Here is a 20,767-nt window from a genome sequence, read left to right as displayed (position 1 = left end):
ACACAGACTCAGGCAAGGAGGCTCTTTCCAAGGTCACCATTTCAGAAGTCAACAAAAGGTTCCCGAGAAAAATGACAACGATTAAACATTCAGTCTTTTGAAGGCTCTCGCGGGGCGGGCTGCGGGCTTGGGTGTTGTTTAGGATTATTGTGTTTTTGGATTGGACAGGAGGATTCGGGAGTTACTGTTGTCAAGGCAATGAGGGTTGTGGATTTTGCAACCTCAACGTCAAAGGGGCTCTTGATGTCTTAACAATTGGATATCGGGCATTCTCTGGTGTTCCTTGTGTTGAGACAGAGCGTCCCGCCATTTGTTCTGGACTAAATGTTTTAAAACCAACAGAATGTAACCAATGATCAGGAAGTAACCCAGAAATGCCCCATAATACACAGGAAATGACCCAAAAGCCACAGGAAGTGATGTTGGAATGCCCCAAAATGAACTGGAATGACCCAAAATCAACAGGAAATGACCTGGAAATGCCCTAAAATCAACAGACAATGACCCAAAATCTACAGGAAGTGATGTCGGAATGGCCCAAAATGAACTACAATGACCCAAAATCAACAGGAAGTGACCAATGATCAAGAAATGACCCAGAAATGCACTCAAATCAACATGAAATGATCCCAAATCAGGGATATCAAAAGACCCCAAAATGCACTGGTATGACCCAAAATCAACAGCAACTGACCTGTAAATGTTCCAAAAGCAACAGAAAGTTGCCAATGATCAGGAAGTGACCTGGGCATGCCCTAAAATCAACAGGCAATCACCCAAAATGTACAGGAAGTGGTGTCGGAATACCCAGAAATGTACTGGAATGACCCAAAATCAACAGGATGCGAACCATAAATGTACTAAAATCAGCAGGAAGTGACCTGTAAATGTCCTACAATCAACAGGAAACACAGGCAGTGTGTCAGATTGCCCCCAAAATGAACTGAAATGACCCATAATCAAGAGGAAGTGATGTCGGAATGCCCCAAAATGTACTAGAATGACCCAAAATCAAGAGAAAGTGACCAATGATCAGGAAAAGTTCAGGAAATGCCCGAAAATCAACAGGAAATGATTTTAAAATAATGTACAGAATGTGATGTCAGAATGACCCAAAATGTACTGAAATGACCCGAACCCAACAGGATGTGACCAATGATCAGGAAGTGACCTATAAATGACCTAAAATCACCAGGAATTGATCCAAAATGTGCAGGAAGTGATGTCAGAATACACCATAATGAACTGAAATGACCTCGAATTGAGAGGAAGTGACCTGTAAGTGTCCCAAAAGCAACTGATAGTGGCCATCGGTCAGGAAATGCCCCAAAATGGACCGGAAAAAAATCAACAGGAAGTGACATGGAAAGTGATGTCAGCAAGCCCCAAAACAAACCGGAATGACCAAAAAAACAAGAAGTGACTCGGAAATTCCCTAAAATCAACATGAAATGATAAAAAAAAGACAGGAAAAGATGTCGGCAAGCCGGAAAATGAACCTGAATGACCCAAAATAAACAGGACGTGACTCAGAAATGTCCTAAAATTAAAAAAAGAAATTACCAAAAATGTACTGGAAGTGATGTCAAATGAACTGGAATGACCCAAAATCAATGGGAAGTTACCAATGATCAGGTGATAACCTGAAAATGCACAAAATGTACCATAATGACCCAAAATCAACCTGAAAATGCATCCAAATGAATTGGAACGACCAAAAATCAACAGGAAGTGACCTGGAAATGCCTTAAAATTAACAGGAAATGATAAAAAAATGGACATGACGTGATGTCGGAATGCCCCAAAAGCAACAGGAATTTTCCTGTAAATGTCCTAAACTCAACATTAAGTGACCTGAAAATGCACCCAAATAAACTGGAATGCACCCAAAATCAACAGGAAGTGATGTGGAAATACCCTAAAATGAACTGGAAATTATCTAAAATGTACTTGAAGTGTAGTCAAAATGCCCCAAAATGAACTGGAATGGCCCAAAAGCGACAGGAAGCGTCCTGTAAATGTCCCGAAATCAACAGAAAGTGACCTGAAAATGCACCAAAATGAACAGGAAGTGACCCAGAAATGCCTCAAAATCAACAGGATATGATTGAAAATGTACAGAAAGCAATTTCGGAATGCCCCAAAATGAACTGCAATGACCCAAAGGCAACATAAAATGTCCTGTAAATGTCCCAAAATAAACAGGAAGTGACCAGTGATTAGGAAATGACCCCAAAATGCTCCAAAATAAACCAAAACCAACAGGAAGTGACTCAGAAATGCCCTAAGATGTACTGGAATGACCCAACAGCAACAGGAAGTGACCTATAAATGTCCCAAAATCAACAGGAAGTGACAAATGATCAGGAAATGATCCGAAAAAATGCTTCAAAATGAACCAGAATGACCCAAAGTTAACAGGAAGAGACCCAAAAATTAACAGGGAATGATTAAAAAAACGTACAGGAATTGACGTTGGAAAGCCCCAAAATGAACTGGAATGACCCGAAATCAACAGGAAGTGACCAGAAAATCAACAGGAAATTATCAAAAATGTACTTGAAGTGTAGTCGGAATGCCCCAAAATGAACTGGAATGGCCCAAAAGCGACAGGAAGCGTCCTGTAAATGTCCCGAAATCAACAGATAGTGACCTGAAAATGCACCAAAATGAACAGGAAGTGACCCGGAAGTGCCTCAAAATCAACAGGAAATGATTGAAATTGTACAGAAAGCGATTTCGGAATGCCCCAAAATGAACTGCAATGACCCAAAGGCAACATAAAATGTCCTGTAAATGTCCCAAAATAAACAGGAAGTGACCAGTGATTAGGAAATGACCCCAAAATGCTCCAAAATAAACCAAAACCAACAGGAAGTGACTAAGAAATGCCCTAAGGTGTACTGGAATGACCCAACAGCAACAGGAAGTGACCTGTAAATCTCCCAAAATCAACAGGAAGTGACAAATAATCAGGAAATGATCAGAAAAAAATGTTTCAAAATGAACCAGAACGACCCAAAGTTAACATGAAGACACCCAAAAATTAACTGGGAATGATAAAAAATGTACAGGAATTGACGTCGGAAAGCCCCAAAATGAACTGGAATGACCACAAATCAACACGAAGCGACCAGAAAATGACCTAAAATCAACAGAAAATGCTCAAACACCTACAGGAAGTGATGTTGGCAAGCCCCAAAATGAATTGGAATGACCCAAAAGCAACAGGAAGTTACCTGTAAATGTTCCCAAATCAACAGGAAGTGAGCAATGAATAGGAAATACCCCAAAATCAACTGGGAAGGATCGAAAATGTACCAGAAGCGGTGCCATAAATCCCCAAAATGTACTGGAATGACCCAAAATCAACAGTTATTGACCCCCAAATGAACTCATTGCCTGTCTTTAAAAACATTGAACATCCAGTACATTTGAACTGAGTGGTCTGGCTGTGAATGCTTTTGCATCTTTCAGAGCCACGGATTGGACGTCTAGTGCCCTCAATGTCAGTTACTAGCATTCATTTGAACTGCTGATCTTAAAGCACTCACCTGCGATGGTGTTCAGGAACATAAGGTACTCAAAGTTGGAGATCTCTCTCCTCTGCCAGCGCTGCGTCATGTTGGACGACTTGAAGAGCTGCCGAGGGCTGGCCAGCGAGATCCGCCTGGAAAGCGCAGATTTTGAAACCGGAGAGCGTCTATTCACTGGAAGCGGGAAAACTCGGAGCACTTGCGTCATGTCTGGCACAGATTTGAACAGTGAACCCAAAGTTGGATGACTCACCACTTAATCAATTAATGAATAAAGCGGGGTTTGGATTAGAGCCCGTACGTCTGAATTTGTCATTTTCGAGAGCCATTCGGGAAAATTGTACACTTTGTGGGTACATTTTGGGGAAGACCCTTACCTCTTGCCAAGCACTTTGCTTTTGAAAATAACTTGCAGTGAATTCGTTAAATTGCAGATGAGTAAACACTGTAGCAAGAACTCTGTGGTCAGCGGGCTGTCTGTGTGTGGAATTAGGTCACCCGACAAGGGTCAGCGCACAACAAAATGACCGCAACTGGGCTCCAAAGTAACACCGAGACAATGCACTCGTCTGGCCAACCTGTCTTGAGGAAGCCCGTAGCTGGTCCCGACTCCGACTTGGGGAAGACTGTAGACCGCTTTCTTCACCGTCGCCTGGTCAGGGAAGTTGAACAGGACGGATGCTGTACACAAAAACGCACATTTCAACACGTAAAGCAGGGGTGTGAAACAGATTCCACAAAGGGTCGCATTGGGTCCTGGTCTTTGTTCTAACAGATCCAGCACAGACAGTTCAACCAATGAGGTTCCTGCCGAAACAAGCAGCTGACTGCAATCAACTGATTACACTTGTAAGACACCATCCATCCATCCATCCATCCATGGGGTCTGGTCGCAGGGGCAGCAGCTTTAGCAGGGAAGCCCAGACCTTCCTCACACCAGCCACTTCAACCAGCTCCTCCGGCGGGATCCCAAGGCATTCCCAGGCCAGCTGAGAGACATAGTCTGTCGTGTGCGCCCTGGGTCGTCCCCGGGGCCTCCCGACAGTGCGACATGCCTGGAACACCTCTCTAGGGAGGCGTCCAGGAGGCATCCGAACCAGATGCCCGAGCCACCTTAACTGTTTCCTCTCAACACAGAGGAGTAGCGGCTCGACACCAAGTACCTCAAGGAAAACTGAGCTTCTCACCCTATCTCTAAGGGAGAGCCCGGACACCCTGCGGAGGAAACTCGTTTCGGCCGCTCGTATCCGGGACTTTGTTCTTTCGGTCACAACCCACAGCTCGTGACTATAGGTGAGGGTAGGAACGTAGATCTACTGGTAAATCGAGAGCGTCCCCTTTCGGCTCAGCTGCTTCTTCACCACTACGGACCAGTGCAGAGTCCGCATCACTGCAGAAGCCGCACCGATTGGCCTGTCAATCTCCCACTCCTTCCTACCCTCACTCGCCCAAGATACTTGAACTCTACTTGAGAAGGCACACTACTCTTTTCCGACTGAGGACCACGGTCTCAAATCTCGGGGGGTCTGGGGGGTAGAACACCAGACTGTTTAAAAACTATACATCTCGTTTGGTTGAAATGAAATCCAGCACCCACTTCATTCTTTTGAGGACCGGTTAGACACCCCTGACGTAAAGGATTGAAAATTTGAAAGATAAATTTCACGTAAATGACGTACTTCTGTTGGCCATGAAGACCTCCATGGCTGTGTTCTGAAGCAGGTGACGCCTGGTGAAGACGGCGCGGATCTCGCTGAACATCCATTTTCCGTGCAGACCTTCTGTATACGCCAAGACCTGCGATGGAATCCATGATTTGATCATGCACCAATCATAAAAAGAAGCCCCACAATCAAATAAATCAAACTACCATATTTTCTAGACAATAAATATCACATGGGAGTATCATATAGTACAGTTTTGATTATTCATTGTGTTTCGTTTATTAGGAGAATGCAGCGATGGGGGATGGAAAGGAAAACACAAAAGGAGAGAGAGACAGAAGAGAAGAACAAACAACAACAACAAATACATTAAACACCTACGCCAACTATGAATATAGTAGTGCTATCGCTGGCTAATTGTATTTCTGATTGACACCATGTGGGGGGCCGAGTGACCGAGGAGAAAAAGGAGGGTGGGGAGGGGTCAGAAAGAGATGTCATTAGGTGGGGTGGAGCGTACACAAATCAGCAGTGTGAAATGTAGAACCCAGTATTATATAAATCACTTGTAAGTGTGGATATGTTGACATCCTATTTCATGCTGCCTGATCACTAATCCTGGCACCGATAGTTTCTCTACTTGAGTATGTCTAATAGCAGCCAGTCATGCTGGAATCCCATCAGATGTGTAATAGTCCAGCAGACAAGTGGAGATGGTGCGCGGGGTTCGCCCCAGGGCAAAGGACCCTCCCCAGCCAATCAGGGGGGTGAGCCAGTGCGGCCCATCCCTTCTCCTGCAGCTCCAGAAAAGGGGCCGCCGGGATTCAGGGTGGTCCCCTGGACCATTAGCTGGCCTTCAGGGAAGGGATGAAAGGACGTGCAACCGACCCCCATGTGCCCCCATCACCTCCCACCCATCCAGCCCACCATAAACCGCCGCAACCCCCCAACCAACAAGGTACACCACAGAACCCTCACGGCCCACTACACCCGGGGCAGGACAGGGTCCCCACTCGGAATGGGCGACCCGCACCGGAGCATAAGGAGGATACCCAGGCAGAAAAGAGAGGGGAAGGCGGAAGCCGCAGCAGGGCGACGCGGGACCGGGGACCCGTACCCGCCCCCACACCCCTGCAACCAACAACCCAGGCAAAAAAGAGGGCACACCCCTGAAGCCACGCTATAGGGAAAAAGCATGGGACCCACCTACCGCCCTAATACTGTGGCTGCCAGGTCCCTGACTGGCAGCAATTACCTAGCACCGAGATGGGATTGTGAGGGGAGGCTAGTGCAGTGTATGCATTAAAATAGGAGAGCCCGGCTGAGGGTAGTGGGACCGTGCATGGAGGTTTTTCCCAGCCGCACATTCCACCGCCTCTCACCGACACCCCCCCGTGGCGTGTAATGTATGTGGTGCGTTAAAAGAGGTGTGGGAATGGCGGGGCCTGCAGCGGGGAGGCAACTGTCCCGTCAACATGAAGCCGGTCCCAGCCGCCCCAAATCCTCGATGTATGATGCATTAAAATCAAGGGGGAGCCAGCCTGGGATTGTATGGCCCCGTTACGATAATATAGTATGCTATAGTATAGTAAAGTATTAGTATTACTATTAGTATAGTAGTATAGACTACACTAAATTACAATATATACACTATAGTATACACTACACTACACTGTACTATACTAGTGTATAGTATAGCATACGATAGTATATACTATACTATATCCTAACTAACAATTAAGCTTATTATAACAAATACGTATTTCCTACAAAAGACGAAGAAATAAAAGCCTGGCAAAAACAACACTGCTTTGCACCATTCACTGGTGCAAAGGCTGGTGGGTCGGAGTGCCACCGTAACTTTACATAGTTGGTGAATTCGGGATTTGCGTTCGTGTTCTGTGAAAGAGTGTGTGACAAATGAGCATATGTTTTGCTTTCTAAAAGGTGGTAAACTCCTTTGTTAAATCAAATACAGTACATACTACAGAATGAAATTTTATTCAGAAATACAGTTGAGCTGACGCACTCATTTTGAAGTTTTCTATGGAAATTTGGAGAAAGCGGCCGACCCCTGCCTTAACCCGTTCCTTAATTCCAATGGCCGTAAACCAGCTAACCAAGCCCAGTCTTCCAAGCCAAGACCGTTTGGAAGTGGACCCCATGTGGTGTGTGACATAGAAGAAGAAAAAAAATCAATAACCGCATTGTGGGAGACAAAAGGACGGGCGCTGGAGGGCCGCACGCACACAGAAGTAAGACAATTGTTCTGACAGGTGAGAACGCACCCCAGCGGCACCCCCGCTTTTTCCATCTCGCTTCTCTCGGAACAATTTTGTCCCGCGGCGACCTCATCGGCTCTCCGGGTCGTCAAGCCGCCGTCTCTTGCGAGGCAACGTGTGAGAATAAAGATATAACGGGAATGGTGAGGTGTGTCTACATTCAAGATGATGTTTCAGTGCCATTGGCGCCAATAGATGTCAAAATTTATTGGAGTAGGGAGGGCTGGCAAATGCAAACAACGTAGCCAAACTGGATGACATATGGCAAATTTACGATTTAACATAGTAAATGTGCATATCTAAATAGTATAATTTTAATCACCCAAAAAGGACATATTTCTGATATTTCCAGTCACCAAAACGATCAGAATTCTCATGTGATGCAGATCTCATTTGTTTGACACCCCAAAAACGCCACAGGGCCGAGAACCAAAAGTGGTATTTGTCATGTGGCAAAATGGATTTTTCCAGGTGGAATTTTTTTGCCATGTGGCAAAATGGATTTTGCAATGTGGCACTTTTTTCTTTGCCATATGGCACAAAAATGCCACATGGCATTAAAAAAAAAAAAAAAAAAGTGCATAGCATGGCCTCATGGCAATTTTGCCACATAGTAAACTAAATTTTGCCACATGGCGAAAAAAAATGCCACATGGCAAAATACATTTTGCCAAATGGCAAAATACATTTTGCCACATGGCATAAAAATGCATGGCATGGCATTTTTTCTTTGCCATGTGGCACAAAAAATGCCACATGGCGAAATACATTTTGCCAAATGGCAAAAAAAAAAAAATTCTACATGGCAAAATACCTTTTGCCTCATGGCAAAAAAATGCCACATGGCAAAATCAATTTTGCCACATGGCAAAAAAAGCCCCATGGCCAAATCCATTTTGCCACATGGCAGAAAAAAATGCCACAATGGCAAAAAAAATTGCCACACGGCATTAAAAAAAAAAAAAAAAAAAAAAAAGAGCCACATGGCAAAAAAATGCCACATGGCAAAACACATTTTGCCAGGTGGCAAAAACATGCCACACGGCAAAAAAAAAAAAAAGTCACATAGCAAAATACATTTTGCCACATGGCAAATACCACTTTTGGTTCTTGCTGTTCCTCCAAAAAGGTCCGTTTAGCCCCAAAAAAGAGACATTTGAAAAATGCTACTTGCTCAACAATTTTTGTCCAAATCAAATCATTTATACATCCAAAAAAAGTCCCCCCACCCCCCAAAACACATTCTTTTTTTTTTGTCTTAAAAAAAAACAAAAACATACAGTTCGGTCAAAATTTTACCCAAAATATACTCAGTCAATTCTAAAGGGCCAAAATGTTCTTTTTTACCCCTGCTTCAAATGGAATCGGCGACTGCGTTAATTGCTCTCTCGCTACAAGTCGCTAGCACTCAGGTATGGGGAAAAGAAATACGTACATGCATTTATTATTTTTAAGGGAATGACATGTTACGCTGGGTCAGCTCTGATGCTAATGCTCATTTAAAAGAGAGTACTGGAAGTGGGCGGGGAGGGACGCGTGCGGGCCGGCCGCCTTAATTTCTCCACGGAATAGCCGGCCGGCCGACCCCGCCGCCGCTGCTAGGCTCTCTGGAGCTCAATTAAAATTGGATTAGATGGAGATAGCGGATGTGCGGCTCGGCATCTCCTCCAGGGTAATGCCCCCCTCACTTGACACATCCTCAAACCACCGCTACAACCCCCCGATGCAGCAACTCAAACAGTTGTCATAGAGACAGCGTGCCCCCAGAGGAGGGGGCACGGGTCTATTGCAGGTGAGGGTCGCTTTCATCCACCCTCGTGTTGGAGAAGTTAACTCATTAGCCACTGTTGATGGTGCAAGACGTCCAATCCTATTTTGTATGGGACGGTTGGCACTGATCGAATGATGAGGTCAAGAGCAGCCAATGAGTTAAAAGTGCTATGAAATGGTGACTATGTCAAAAAAATGAAAAGCACTCATCTACATTAGCAACTGTGGTTGTCACATCAGAACCAGAATTGATTGTTCTGTTAGTTTTCTAGTGGTGCCCTAGCTAGTACTATATATTCCATACTGTAAGGCGCATTCGAGCATAAGGCACGCGGAGAATATGAATCTGAGAGTCCTTATGGTCTGAACACTTTTAATGTATCACATGGGAGTTTGGTTGTTCATGATGTTTTATTTATTTGGAGAAAGCAGAAAGGACAGAAAGGAGGGAAGCAGACAGAAGAGGAGAAGAACAAACAACCACAAGAAATACATTATTTCACACTTATACTACTTACAAACACAGTGGTGCTATCGTTAGCTGATTATGGACACCATGCTTAATAACCGAGGAGAACATGGAGGGTATGTGAGTAAAAAGGAGACACGATTAGGCAGGGTGGAGCGTATACAATTGTGCAATGTGATGTGGGGATCATTAACTAAATCACCTGTAAGTGTGGATATAGTCACATCACCTATTCTATGCTAACTGATCGCTAATCCTAGCACTGACAATCTCTCTACTTGAGAGTGTAATTGCACCTAGTCATACAAAAACCCATTCAGAGGTGTGATAGTCCAGCAGAAAAGCGAAAATGCTGGATGGGGGCCGCCCCAGGTCCCTTGCACCGCCCCAGCCAACCGTGGGGGTGGCACACACCACCCGTTGCAGCTCCAGCAAAGGGGCCACTGTCATCCCCCTAGGGACCCAGGGCCCTATTTGCAAGCCCTCATGGAAGGCATGAGGAGGCACGGCAACACCTCCCACGCACACCTACACCACTGTCCACACACTGCGGGACCCGCACGGCACAATAGGCCCGGGCAAAGAAAGGATCTTCACTCGGAGGGGCTGATACGCTGCCGCCGGAGCCCAGCCGGTGATCCGCGCCAAGGCCCAAGGAGGATGCACAGGGCAGTCCCCTGGACCATCTGCGCCCCCATTAGCCAGCTCTCAGGGAAGGGACGAGGGAACGTGCCACTGCCCCCCATGCCCAAGCCAACAAACACACCGGGTCCCCCAGCCACCACCGCAACCCCCAACAAACAGCACACAGTGGGACCCCCACGGCGCACTATACCCGGGGAAAGAAAAGATCCCCACTCAGAGGTGGGTGACACCCCGTCGCCTCCGCCAAAGCCCAGGCGGTGATCCGTGCCGAGGCCCAAGGAGGGTGCACAGGGCAGTCCCCTGGACCATCCACGCCCCCCATTAACCAGTCCTCAAGGAACGGACGAGACGGCACGCCAACCCCTCCCACGCACACCTCCACCACTGCCCATGCACCCGGACCCCAGCCAGCGCTGCAACCACCCCAAACAATGCATCACACCGCGGGACCCCCACGGCACACTAGGCCCAGCGAAAGATAGGATCCCCACTCGGAGGGAGTGACACTCTACCGCCTACGCTGGAGCACAGCCAGCGATCCACGCCAAGGCCCAAGGAGAAAGCACAGGATGGTCCCATGGACCATCCGCGCCCCCATTAACTAGCCCACAGGGAAGGGACGAGGGGACACACCACCTCCCTCCATACTCCACCCAACCACTGCCCATGTACCCGGTCCCCCAACCACTGCCACAACCCGCCAACCAACGCAGCACACCGTGTGACACCCACGACGCACTTGGCCCAGGGAAAAAAAAGGAAGCCCACCTGAAGAGGGCGACAACCCGACACGCGATCCGATGGCAGGGTAGAAAAGAGATGAAGGCAGGAGAACGCTGACAATCCGCTGCGGGGCGACGATGGACCAGAGGGTTATGTTGATTGTAGTCAGGTGCTGCTTGTTTTAGAAGAAACTTCTTTGGTTAAACTCTCTGTGCTCGATTGGTAGGAACGAAAACAGGGATCCACAGTGGCCAATGAGGACCGGTTGGGACACCCCTGACCAAAACAGAGAACTGAAATGTGCTGATGTTTCTATCCTACTGCTAAATTAAAACGTTATTTAAGCAAACAGTATTTTATCAATCATTCAATCAGTAGCTTTTCATTCGCTTTCTCTCCGGCCACCGGCCTGTCCAAGTGAACATTTCTGTTCGGTGACAAAGCGCAGGCCAAAGGGCGATCTGTCAACAAAAGGAGGCTAAAGACGAAGCCATGGAGGAGAAAAAAGCTGATTTCAAACAGCCTCAATCAGAAGATTTGTCATAACAACAAAGCTTTGGCGGTGTCGAGCCAACGTCGAGGGCCCCCTCCCCGTGTCGCCTTGACAAAGCCCAGCGCTGGTGTTTTTTTTTTTTTTTTTTTTTTTTTTTTGGGGAGGCCCAGCTGTAAAAAATGCCATTTAATGAACCTGTCTGCCGAAGCTGTCCCCTGCCTGTCAGAGGTGTCAGGCGCTGACGAGCGCCGGGGACGGCCGCCTCCAGTCACAGACAGGCCTGCCAGCTGGAGGCTTCGGCCCCAATCTAATCACGCCACCAGGAAGGGACCGAGTGGCGCTCTGCTCTCGGTCTGTCACGCTCAGGGCTGCGCGGGGGGAAGGGAGGGAGGAACGGGCAAGGGGGGCTGCCGCCCAGCCTTTTGTTTCCGCGCGGGTCATTAGGAAGCCCGATGTGAGCACCATGCAATTTTAAAAAAGGTACTGTGAAATGCTACAGCGAGTGATGTTTAAATAATAACAGAGCACATGTTGGATACAAATCCATTCATAAAACGTACAGAAACAGCAGGGCCGAGAACCATAAGTGGTGTTTGCGATGTGGCAAAATGTATTTTGCCATGTGGCATTTTTTTTGCCATGTGACAGAATGGATTTTGCCATGTGGCATTTTTTTCTTTGCCACGTGGCATTTTTTTGTCATGTGGCAAAATTGATTTTGCCATGTGGCATATTTTTTGTCATGAGCCAAAATGGGTGTTGACATGTGGCATTTCTTTTTGGTATGTGGCAAAATTGATTTTGGTTTGTCGCATTTTTGGGGGTTACAGTTTGTGCAATTTTTTGGGGGGTATATGGCAGTTTTGCAGGCCGTGCACGTCCATGCCATTGACGGCTATGTACTTCCAAATTTTCCATTCATAGGCAGAAAAACATGTGGCTGTGATTTTTGACCATACACTTTACATTACAGTGCACTGACATTCAAATGGCACCCAAATAAGTCAATGCACATCCAAATTTTCCGACCGACTTTCCTGTGATCGTTGACAAGGCTCCTAAAATAACCTAATGGTCCCCCCGCGAGCGGAGCGACCACGTTCCAAAGATTCATCAGTGCAGAAAGAAAGCTGACTAACACGGAAATTTGGACATGCAGAGCTGTCAATGGCATAGCCTGACTTGGGAGTCAGTTGAATGTCAAAGGGCTGTAATGTAAAGTGTATAGTCAAAAATCGCACAACCCACACGTTTGTCTGCCATTTAATATGAATGGAAAAATTGGACATGCATAGCCGTCAATGGCATGGACGTGCAAGACCTGCAAAACTGCCATATAACCCTAAAAAACGCCACATACGCCACCCCCCCACCCCCCCAAATGCCACAAACCAAAATCCATTTTGCCACATACCAAAAATAAATGCCACATGTCTAAATCCATTTTGCCAAATGGCATAAAAATTCCCACATGGTAAAATCAATTTTGCCAAATGGCAAACAAAAAATGCCACATGGCAAAATCCATTTTGCCACACGGGAAAATCCATTTTGCCGCATGGCAAATACCACTTTTGGTTCTCGCTGTCTCTCTACAGAAAAGGCTTTAAAATTCTAAATTAGCTCCCTGGCCCTGCCCACATTAAAATAATCTCCTAACCAAATATGATGTCACACTCCGATTGAGCTGCAGGTTTTGCTAGCATGCTAGCCATAGGCGCACTATTGTCTTGTTGTCGTGTGAGTGTTCTGTCATTCATGTACATGTACTAGCTTGTGCCGCACTAGAAAGCTAGAAATGATCATCAATTCTTGTTATGATGTCACAACCAGAACGGCTGAAAAAAAGTGGGCGTTCTCTGATGTATTGTTTTGTGTGGAATAACTATGAAATGGTTAAAACAGCCAAAACGCTAACATCCTTGCCATTTCCTGCACTGTTTATAACGCACCACATACATTATACTCCACGAGGGAGCTACGACGAGGAGTGGTGGGCTATGCGGCAGCGAAGCAGTTCGATGCGGCGGTCCACTGCCTTCTCAGCCGGGCTCTCCTATTTTATTGCATACACTGCACTACCCTCCTCTAACAATCCCATCACAATGCTGGGTAACGGCTGTCAGTCGGGGACCTGGCAGCCACAGTAATAGGGAGGTAGGTGAGTGCCACACTTTTCTATATGGTGGGACTCCCGGAGCGGGGCGTCCTCTTTGTCTGGGCTGTCGGTTAAGGGGTTGAAGGAGGTACCCAGGCATCCTCCGTTGGCCCTGGCTCGGATCGCCGGCTGGGTTCCGATGGGTCGGTTGGGTGTTACCCCCTCTGTGTGGGGATCCTGTCCTGCCCCGGGCCTAGTGGGATGGGGAGGTCCCGCGGTGTGCCGCGTTGGTTGAGGGGTTGCAGACATAGCTGGGGGTCCGAGTTGCTGTAGGGAGGGCACGTCCCCTCACCTGTTCCCTGAGGGTCGATTAATGAGGGCGCGGATGGTCCCGGGGCCTCCCCTGGCTCATGTGGGGATGGTGGTGACTCCTTTGCCAGAGCTATGGGAAGAGGAGTGGGCCTCACTCGCTCCCACCCTGATTAGCTGGAGTAGCGCCAGGGCTCAGTGGCAGCATTTCCACTCTTCTGCAGGACTATCACACATCTGAGTGGGTTCACACATGATTGAGTGCAATTCGATACACTCAGGTAGATAGATTGTCGGTGCCAAGATTAGCGATCAGGTAGCATAGAATAGGATGTCAACATATCCATACTTAGGGTTAGGGTTGTAGGGTCACTTTGCTGATTTGCGTATGCTCCACCCCGCCTAAACATGTCTCCTTTGACTCACCTGCCCTCCTCTTTCTCCTCGGTTAACAGGCCCCCCACATGGTGTCTATTGGTAAATAGAATTAGCTGAGGATAGCAGCACAATGTTCTTAGGTAGAATAGGCGTTTAAAAATGTATTTCTTGTTGTTGTTTGTTCTTCACCTCTTCTGTCATCTTCCTTACTTTTTGTCCCCCAAAAACAACCTCCTGCTCGCAATCCCCTCCCCCCCAAAAAAACCTCCCACTTCAAATATGGCAATGCTTTGAATTTGTCTGCTTAGGCTGCAGAGTAATTTATTAAATTCAATGAGTTAAAGAAAAGGTGACGTCGACGTTTAAACCCGTGTTCGACGCCATAACTTTCAAACACCGACGCATCAGATTCTAATCACACGCGACTGCCCGCCGGCTTTAACTACATGTTGGCTGAGATGCCGTGATGGATGTTATTAATAAATCTAAAGCGGGGGGAAATCCGCGTGCAATTGTCTGCGTATTTCTTCCCGGATGGGCGAAGAATACAATTGGGCGTGACGGATATATTTATAGGAGACAGCCGAGCGGCGCGACACCCAACTCTGCCACTCGGCAGATTTGGCTAATAGGCTTCTGGCAAAAAGGCCCGAGGAGGAAGACGTGTCTATCCTTTTTTTGGGGGAGTTATTTGACAAGTGTTGAGTGCAATGGTTTTCAAAATTTACAAACATACTGTATGTATACAATTAAAAGAAAATGTTTTGTATGTTTTGAAGTCTTATTCATTCCCAGTGAAGGTTGGACTTCGCCAAGGGAGACCTTTGTCACTGATTCTGTTCATAACTTTAATGGACAGAATTTCTAGGCGCAGCTGAAGCCTTGAGGGGGACCGGTTTGGTGGCCTCAGCATTGAATCTCTGTTTTTGCAGATGATGTGTTGCTGTTGGCTTCATCGAGCAGCGATCTCCAACTCTCACTGGAGCGGTTTGCAGCTGAGTGTCAAGCTGTCGGGATGAAGATCAGCACCTCCAAATCTGAGACCATGGTCCTCAGTCGGAAAAGGGTGGCGTGCCCTCTCTGAGTCGGGGATGAGATCCTGCCCCAAGTGGAGGAGTTCAAGTACCTTGGGGTCTTGTTCACGAGTGAGGGTAGGAGATAGCTGGAGATTGACAGGCGGATCGGTGCAGCATCTGCAGTGATGCCGACTCCGCACCGGTCCGTAGTGTTGAAGGAGCTGAGCCGAAAGGGGAAGCTCTCGATTTACCAGTCGATCTATGTTCCAACCCCACCTATACAGTAGTTACGAGCTGTGGGTCGTGACCGAAAAAACAAGATCCCGGATACGAGCGGACAAAATAAGTTTCCTCCGCAGGGTGTCCGAACTCTCCCTTAGAGATAGGGTGAGAAGCTCAGTTATCCGGGAGGAACTCGGGGTTGAGCCGCTACTCCTCCATGTTGAGAGGAGCCAGCTGAGGTGGCTCAGGCATCTGGTTCGGATGACACCCGGCTACTCCCTGGAGAGGTTTTCCGGGCATGTCCCACTGGTGGGAGGTGGCCGTATAAGTGTTTGCACATTTGTTATAATAAAGCACTTAACCATAGTTTGAGGGAACAAGCAGACAATGCTCCATGCCGTTTTAAACAGTGAAGCGGACTGGCTTATCAGCCCTCGCCTGATAAGCAAAGGAAAAGACGCCATCATCTCTTTGGTGGAGCCAAGACACCCCAGCCTACCAATGCAACGCAAGAGAACAAGAAGGACTAAGTTGGATAGCTCTCAGACGTCAAGGCAGGCCCAATCTCCCACCTCAGTGGCCTGATGAAATCAAAGAATTGTTTGGGAGTAACACACAACACAACATCATGTGTGGAGGAAAAATGGAACAGCTCACTAACATCAACACCTCATCCCCACCCACCGTGAAGCATGGTGGAACGAGCATCATGATTTGGGGCTGTTTTGCTACCTCAGGGCCTGGATAACTTGCAATCATTAATGAAAGAGTGAATTCAAAGGTTTTGCAGGAAAAACTGAGGCCGTCTGTCAGACAGTTGAAGCTCAGAAGAGGACGTAGACCAGACATGTCCAAAGTCCGGCCCGGGGGCCAAATGCGTCCCTTGGTCAGATTTCATCCGGCCCCCAGCCTCTCTCATAAAATCAATAACGTCTGGCCCGCACACAGACTTAATGAATTAGTCAGCAGTACTGCGACAAGCATATGAAGTAGCTTACACACTAAATGCTGCTCCTCATTTACCGACTAAAAGGAAGCAGCACTCTAAGCAACATTACCACAAGTGACCCTTTACTCCCAATTTTCTAAAATGGCGACAATCAACAACAAAAAAAAGCTGACTACAAGGCTGGCGCTTCAAGGTGGAAACTGGACTATTTCGTCACTAAAATACGCAACGACTGTCTCCTTCATTTGCAAAGAGACAGTCGCTGTTTTTAAAGAGTTCAATATGAGGTGATATTACCAAAGAAGACACGCTGACATGTACGACAAGATTACAGGGTAGATACGTAGCGAGAAATTGAAGCAACTTGAAGCTAGTTTAATTTCACAGCAGCAGTATTTCGCAAGAGCCCGAGAGTCGAAAGAGAACGCCACAAAGGCTAGTTGCAAAATTGTTGAAATTATTAGTTAAAAAAAAAAAAAAAAAAAAAAAAAGCAGTGCTGCAACGATTAATCGATTAACTCGAGTATTCGATTAGAAAAAAGAATATTCTAACTAAATTTTGTGGCTTCGAGTAGTCGTTTAATTGAAGTGCCATTGTAATGGTTGATTTTAAAAGTGTTTGCATTTAATTTTACTGATGAGGGTGGATACAATGCCCTCTGGTCTGCCTCTTTCCACATGGCTGAATCCAACTGCTCCCTGTTAAGACCAACATAAGCTAAGTTTTTGTTTGAGCGAATGTTTTTTCAATGCATTCTTAATTTGGTTTGTAGGTATATTTAGTCGTTTTTTGTGGGAATATGTGTCTGAACCACTTGTTAAGAGCATTGTAAAAAAAGCATTTAAGCTAGCAGACTTTTTCTATCCAAGTTAGCCAATTGTTCTTTTGTTGTACACAGATCCTCATTTAAAAAAAAAAAAATTATATCGTTTGAGGCTCAGCTCAGGTGTTTTCATTTTTCATGTTCCATATCCGATTACTCGATTATTCGAACAAACTAGTCCATCAATTAATCGACTACTAAAATATTCGATAGCTGCAGCCCTATCATAAAGAAAATATGACACAAAGAACGGCTTACTAAAATTTGCTTAAATATATTGTTCTATGTAAAGGACGTCAGCCAAGGTCGGCCCCCCACATTTTTACCACACCAAATCTGGCCCCCTTTGCAAAAGGTTTGGACACCCCTGACGTAGACAATGATCCAAAACACAGAAGTAAATCAACTTCAGAATGGTTTTAGAAAAACAAAATACATGTTCTGGTGTGGCCAAGTCAAAGTCCAGACTTGAAACCCAGTGAGATGCTGTGGCACGACCTAAAGACAGTGATTCATGCCAGACATCTGACTGAAATACAGCTGTTTTGTAGAGAACAATGGGCCACTATGAGTCCTGGTCGATGTACCAGACTCATCTGCAGTTGCAGGAAGCGTCTGGTTGAAGGTATTGCTGCCAATAAAATATGAAAACCTCTAAATGTTTGGGTGGTTTTAGTTCAAGCAGACACTGCTTTTTCCTCTGTGTGATTTTGACAAAGATCACATTTGATGTGGATTTTATACAGAAATGTGAGAAATTCCAAAAGGTTCAAATACTTTATTTATACCACTGTAGATGACTGTTTTAGAAAAGATTTCCAGACCCAAAAAAAAAAGGAATCCTGTAAGTTGCAGAAACACGTCAAAATGTTTTTCTCCCCATGTAAAGTCATAAATGAAGTTAATTGCTACTGAAATAAATAAATAAAAAGCACATAAAAAATACAAACTTATCGCTACAGCGCGCTCATAGTTCAAGTTTGCTGTCGCTTTCCCGATCTAACTCGGGAACACTTTCCCTCAGGTGATCTTAAAAGTTCCGCCGGTGCTTTCGAGTTGAAATAAAGCAGAGTAGACAGGAATCTCCGCACATTCGCATTAATCCATTTTTCCACGCCGTGAAGAATTAGCGCATCAAAGCTCGTTCCCATCTGATGCTTCTCTGGCTGACAACTGTTCTGAAGTCTATTCCAAAATATCATTCCCCCGCGCTCATATAAATACTCTCCAGTCTTCTCCACTCTGGTTGAGGCCCGTATCGCCGCTTGAATAAAGTAGCAGACTCCTAAAGCAGGTATCGGTTGAGGGGGTGGGCTCGGGGGGGGCGAGATGGAGATTTGCATAATCACTGTCAGTCCACATTTGGGCGCGAGCTGGAGTGTGGCGGGATGACACGGTGCGGGACCGGTGGGATCAAGCAGATGAATATGCATTAAATACACTGACACTTGACTGGCCCGCATGTCCAGCCAAGTTTGTCAATAGTGTTTATGTCAGCGACGCTATTTCACGCGCGTTAAGCCCCGCTAGCGTACTCTGCAAGGTGGGAGGGGACTGCTTTTAGGGGATTTTTGACGACTTCCAAAGTCGGATTTCTGATGCGTGGAAGTAAAAGTGTCGTAACTTTAACCTCCGTGAAGTTGGCTCCCCATCAGACGTAAATATATAAATATGCTATGAATCGTTTGTGCTACGTTTGTGATGTAAAAGGTTTCTTTTGTGCTGCTATCGTTTTTTTGAGATATTGAGGTCAACCAGCCACCCATTTTGATCTAAACCGGCAAAAATAATGGCGTCGATCGTTTGTGCTGCAATGGTTTTGTACAATGTATCAGAAAAGTGAGTACACCCCTCGCATTTCTGCAAATATTTAAGTATATCTTTTAGGGCTGTCAAACGATTAAAATTTTTAATCAAGTTAATTAATCGTAATTAATCGCAATTCAAACCATCTATAAAATATGCCATATTTTTCTGTAAATTATTGTTGGAATGGAAAGATATGACAAGACGGATATATACATTCAACATACGGTACATAAGTACTGTATTTGTTTATTATAATGTGTTTATAATAACAATAAATCAAGAAGATGGCATTAACATTATTAACATTCTCTTCAAGCGATACATGGATAGAAAGACTTGTAGTTCTTGAAAGATAAATGTTAGTACAAGTTATAGAAATTTTATATTAAAACCCCTCTTAATGTTTTCGTTTTATTAAAATTTGTAAAAATTTCAATCAAAAAATAAACTAGTAGCTCGCCATTGTTGATGCCAATAATTACACCATGCTCACTCATTGTGCTCAAACCCATAAAATCATTTGGACCCAAGTTCCAGCAGAGGGCGCCAAACACCAAAAAACAAGTAACAAGCGGACATTACACTGCTGTCATCTTAATCTGTTTGAGCGGGGCATGTGCGTTAATTGCGTCAAATATTTTAACGTGATTAATTTTAAAAATTAATTACCGCCCATTAACGCGATAATTTTGACAGCCCTAATATCTTTTCCTGGGACAACACTGACAAAATGACACTTTGACACAATGAAAAGTCGTCTGTGTGCAGCTTATATAACAGTTAATTTATTTTCCCTTCAAAATATAGCCATTAATATCTAAACCCCTGGCAACAAAAGTGAGTACACCCCTTAAAATTACATCCCTAAATGTCCAAATTGAGTACTGCTTGTCATTTTCCCTCCAAAATGTCATATGACTCATTAGTCTCACTAGGTCCAGGTGTGCATAGTGACCAGGTGTGTTCAGATTTGTAGTGCAGCTCTCACACTCTCTCATACTGGTCACTGAAAGTTCCAACATGGCACCACATGGCAAAGAACTTTCTGAGGATCTTAAAAGACGTATTGTTGCACTACACGAAGATGGGAAAGGCTATCCAAATGCTTTCTTTGAAACATCGTCGCAGGACTGCAGTCGGAATTGCTGCAGAGATTGAAGAGGTGGGGGGTCAGCCTGTTAGTGCTCAGACCATACGTCACACTCTACATCCTATTGGTGTGCACGGCTGTCACCCCAGGAGGAAGCCTCTTCTAAAGACGGTACAAAAGAAAGCCCACAAACAGTTTGCTGAAGACATGTCAACAAAGCACATGGATTACTGGAACCGTGTCCTATGGTATGATGAGAAGAAGATGAATTTGTTTGGTTCTGATGGTCTCGAGCATGTGTGGCGGCGACCAGGTGAGGAGTAAAAAGATAAGTGTGTCATGCCTACAGTCGAGCATGGTGGTGGGAATGTCATGGTCTGCATGAGTGCTGCAGGTGTTGGAGAGTTACATTCCATTGAGGGAAACATGAACTCCAACATGTACTGTGAAATACTGCAGCGGAGCATGATCCCCTCCCTCCAGAAACTGG

General features: G+C 45.7%; 1 protein-coding gene across 2 annotated transcripts in view; it reads right to left on the bottom strand.

Annotated features, from left to right (window-relative positions):
• LOC130917406 (neurobeachin-like) overlaps positions 1-20,767 on the bottom strand; it is a 572,897-nt gene that overhangs the window by 111,120 nt on the left and 441,010 nt on the right. For both annotated transcript variants that reach the window (XM_057838766.1, XM_057838767.1), the window contains 3 exons: positions 5,216-5,333; positions 4,115-4,217; positions 3,555-3,670 (listed from right to left, as the gene is read on the bottom strand). In XM_057838766.1, the coding sequence (XP_057694749.1) occupies positions 3,555-3,670; positions 4,115-4,217; positions 5,216-5,333 (337 nt within the window). The remainder of the gene's footprint in view (positions 1-3,554; positions 3,671-4,114; positions 4,218-5,215; positions 5,334-20,767) is intronic.

Source organism: Corythoichthys intestinalis, chromosome 6 (assembly GCF_030265065.1).
Source record: "Corythoichthys intestinalis isolate RoL2023-P3 chromosome 6, ASM3026506v1, whole genome shotgun sequence".
Classification (NCBI taxonomy): Eukaryota; Metazoa; Chordata; class Actinopteri; order Syngnathiformes; family Syngnathidae; genus Corythoichthys; species Corythoichthys intestinalis.
Note: the sequence above shows the minus strand (reverse complement) of the source record. Positions and strands in the feature narration are given on the sequence as shown.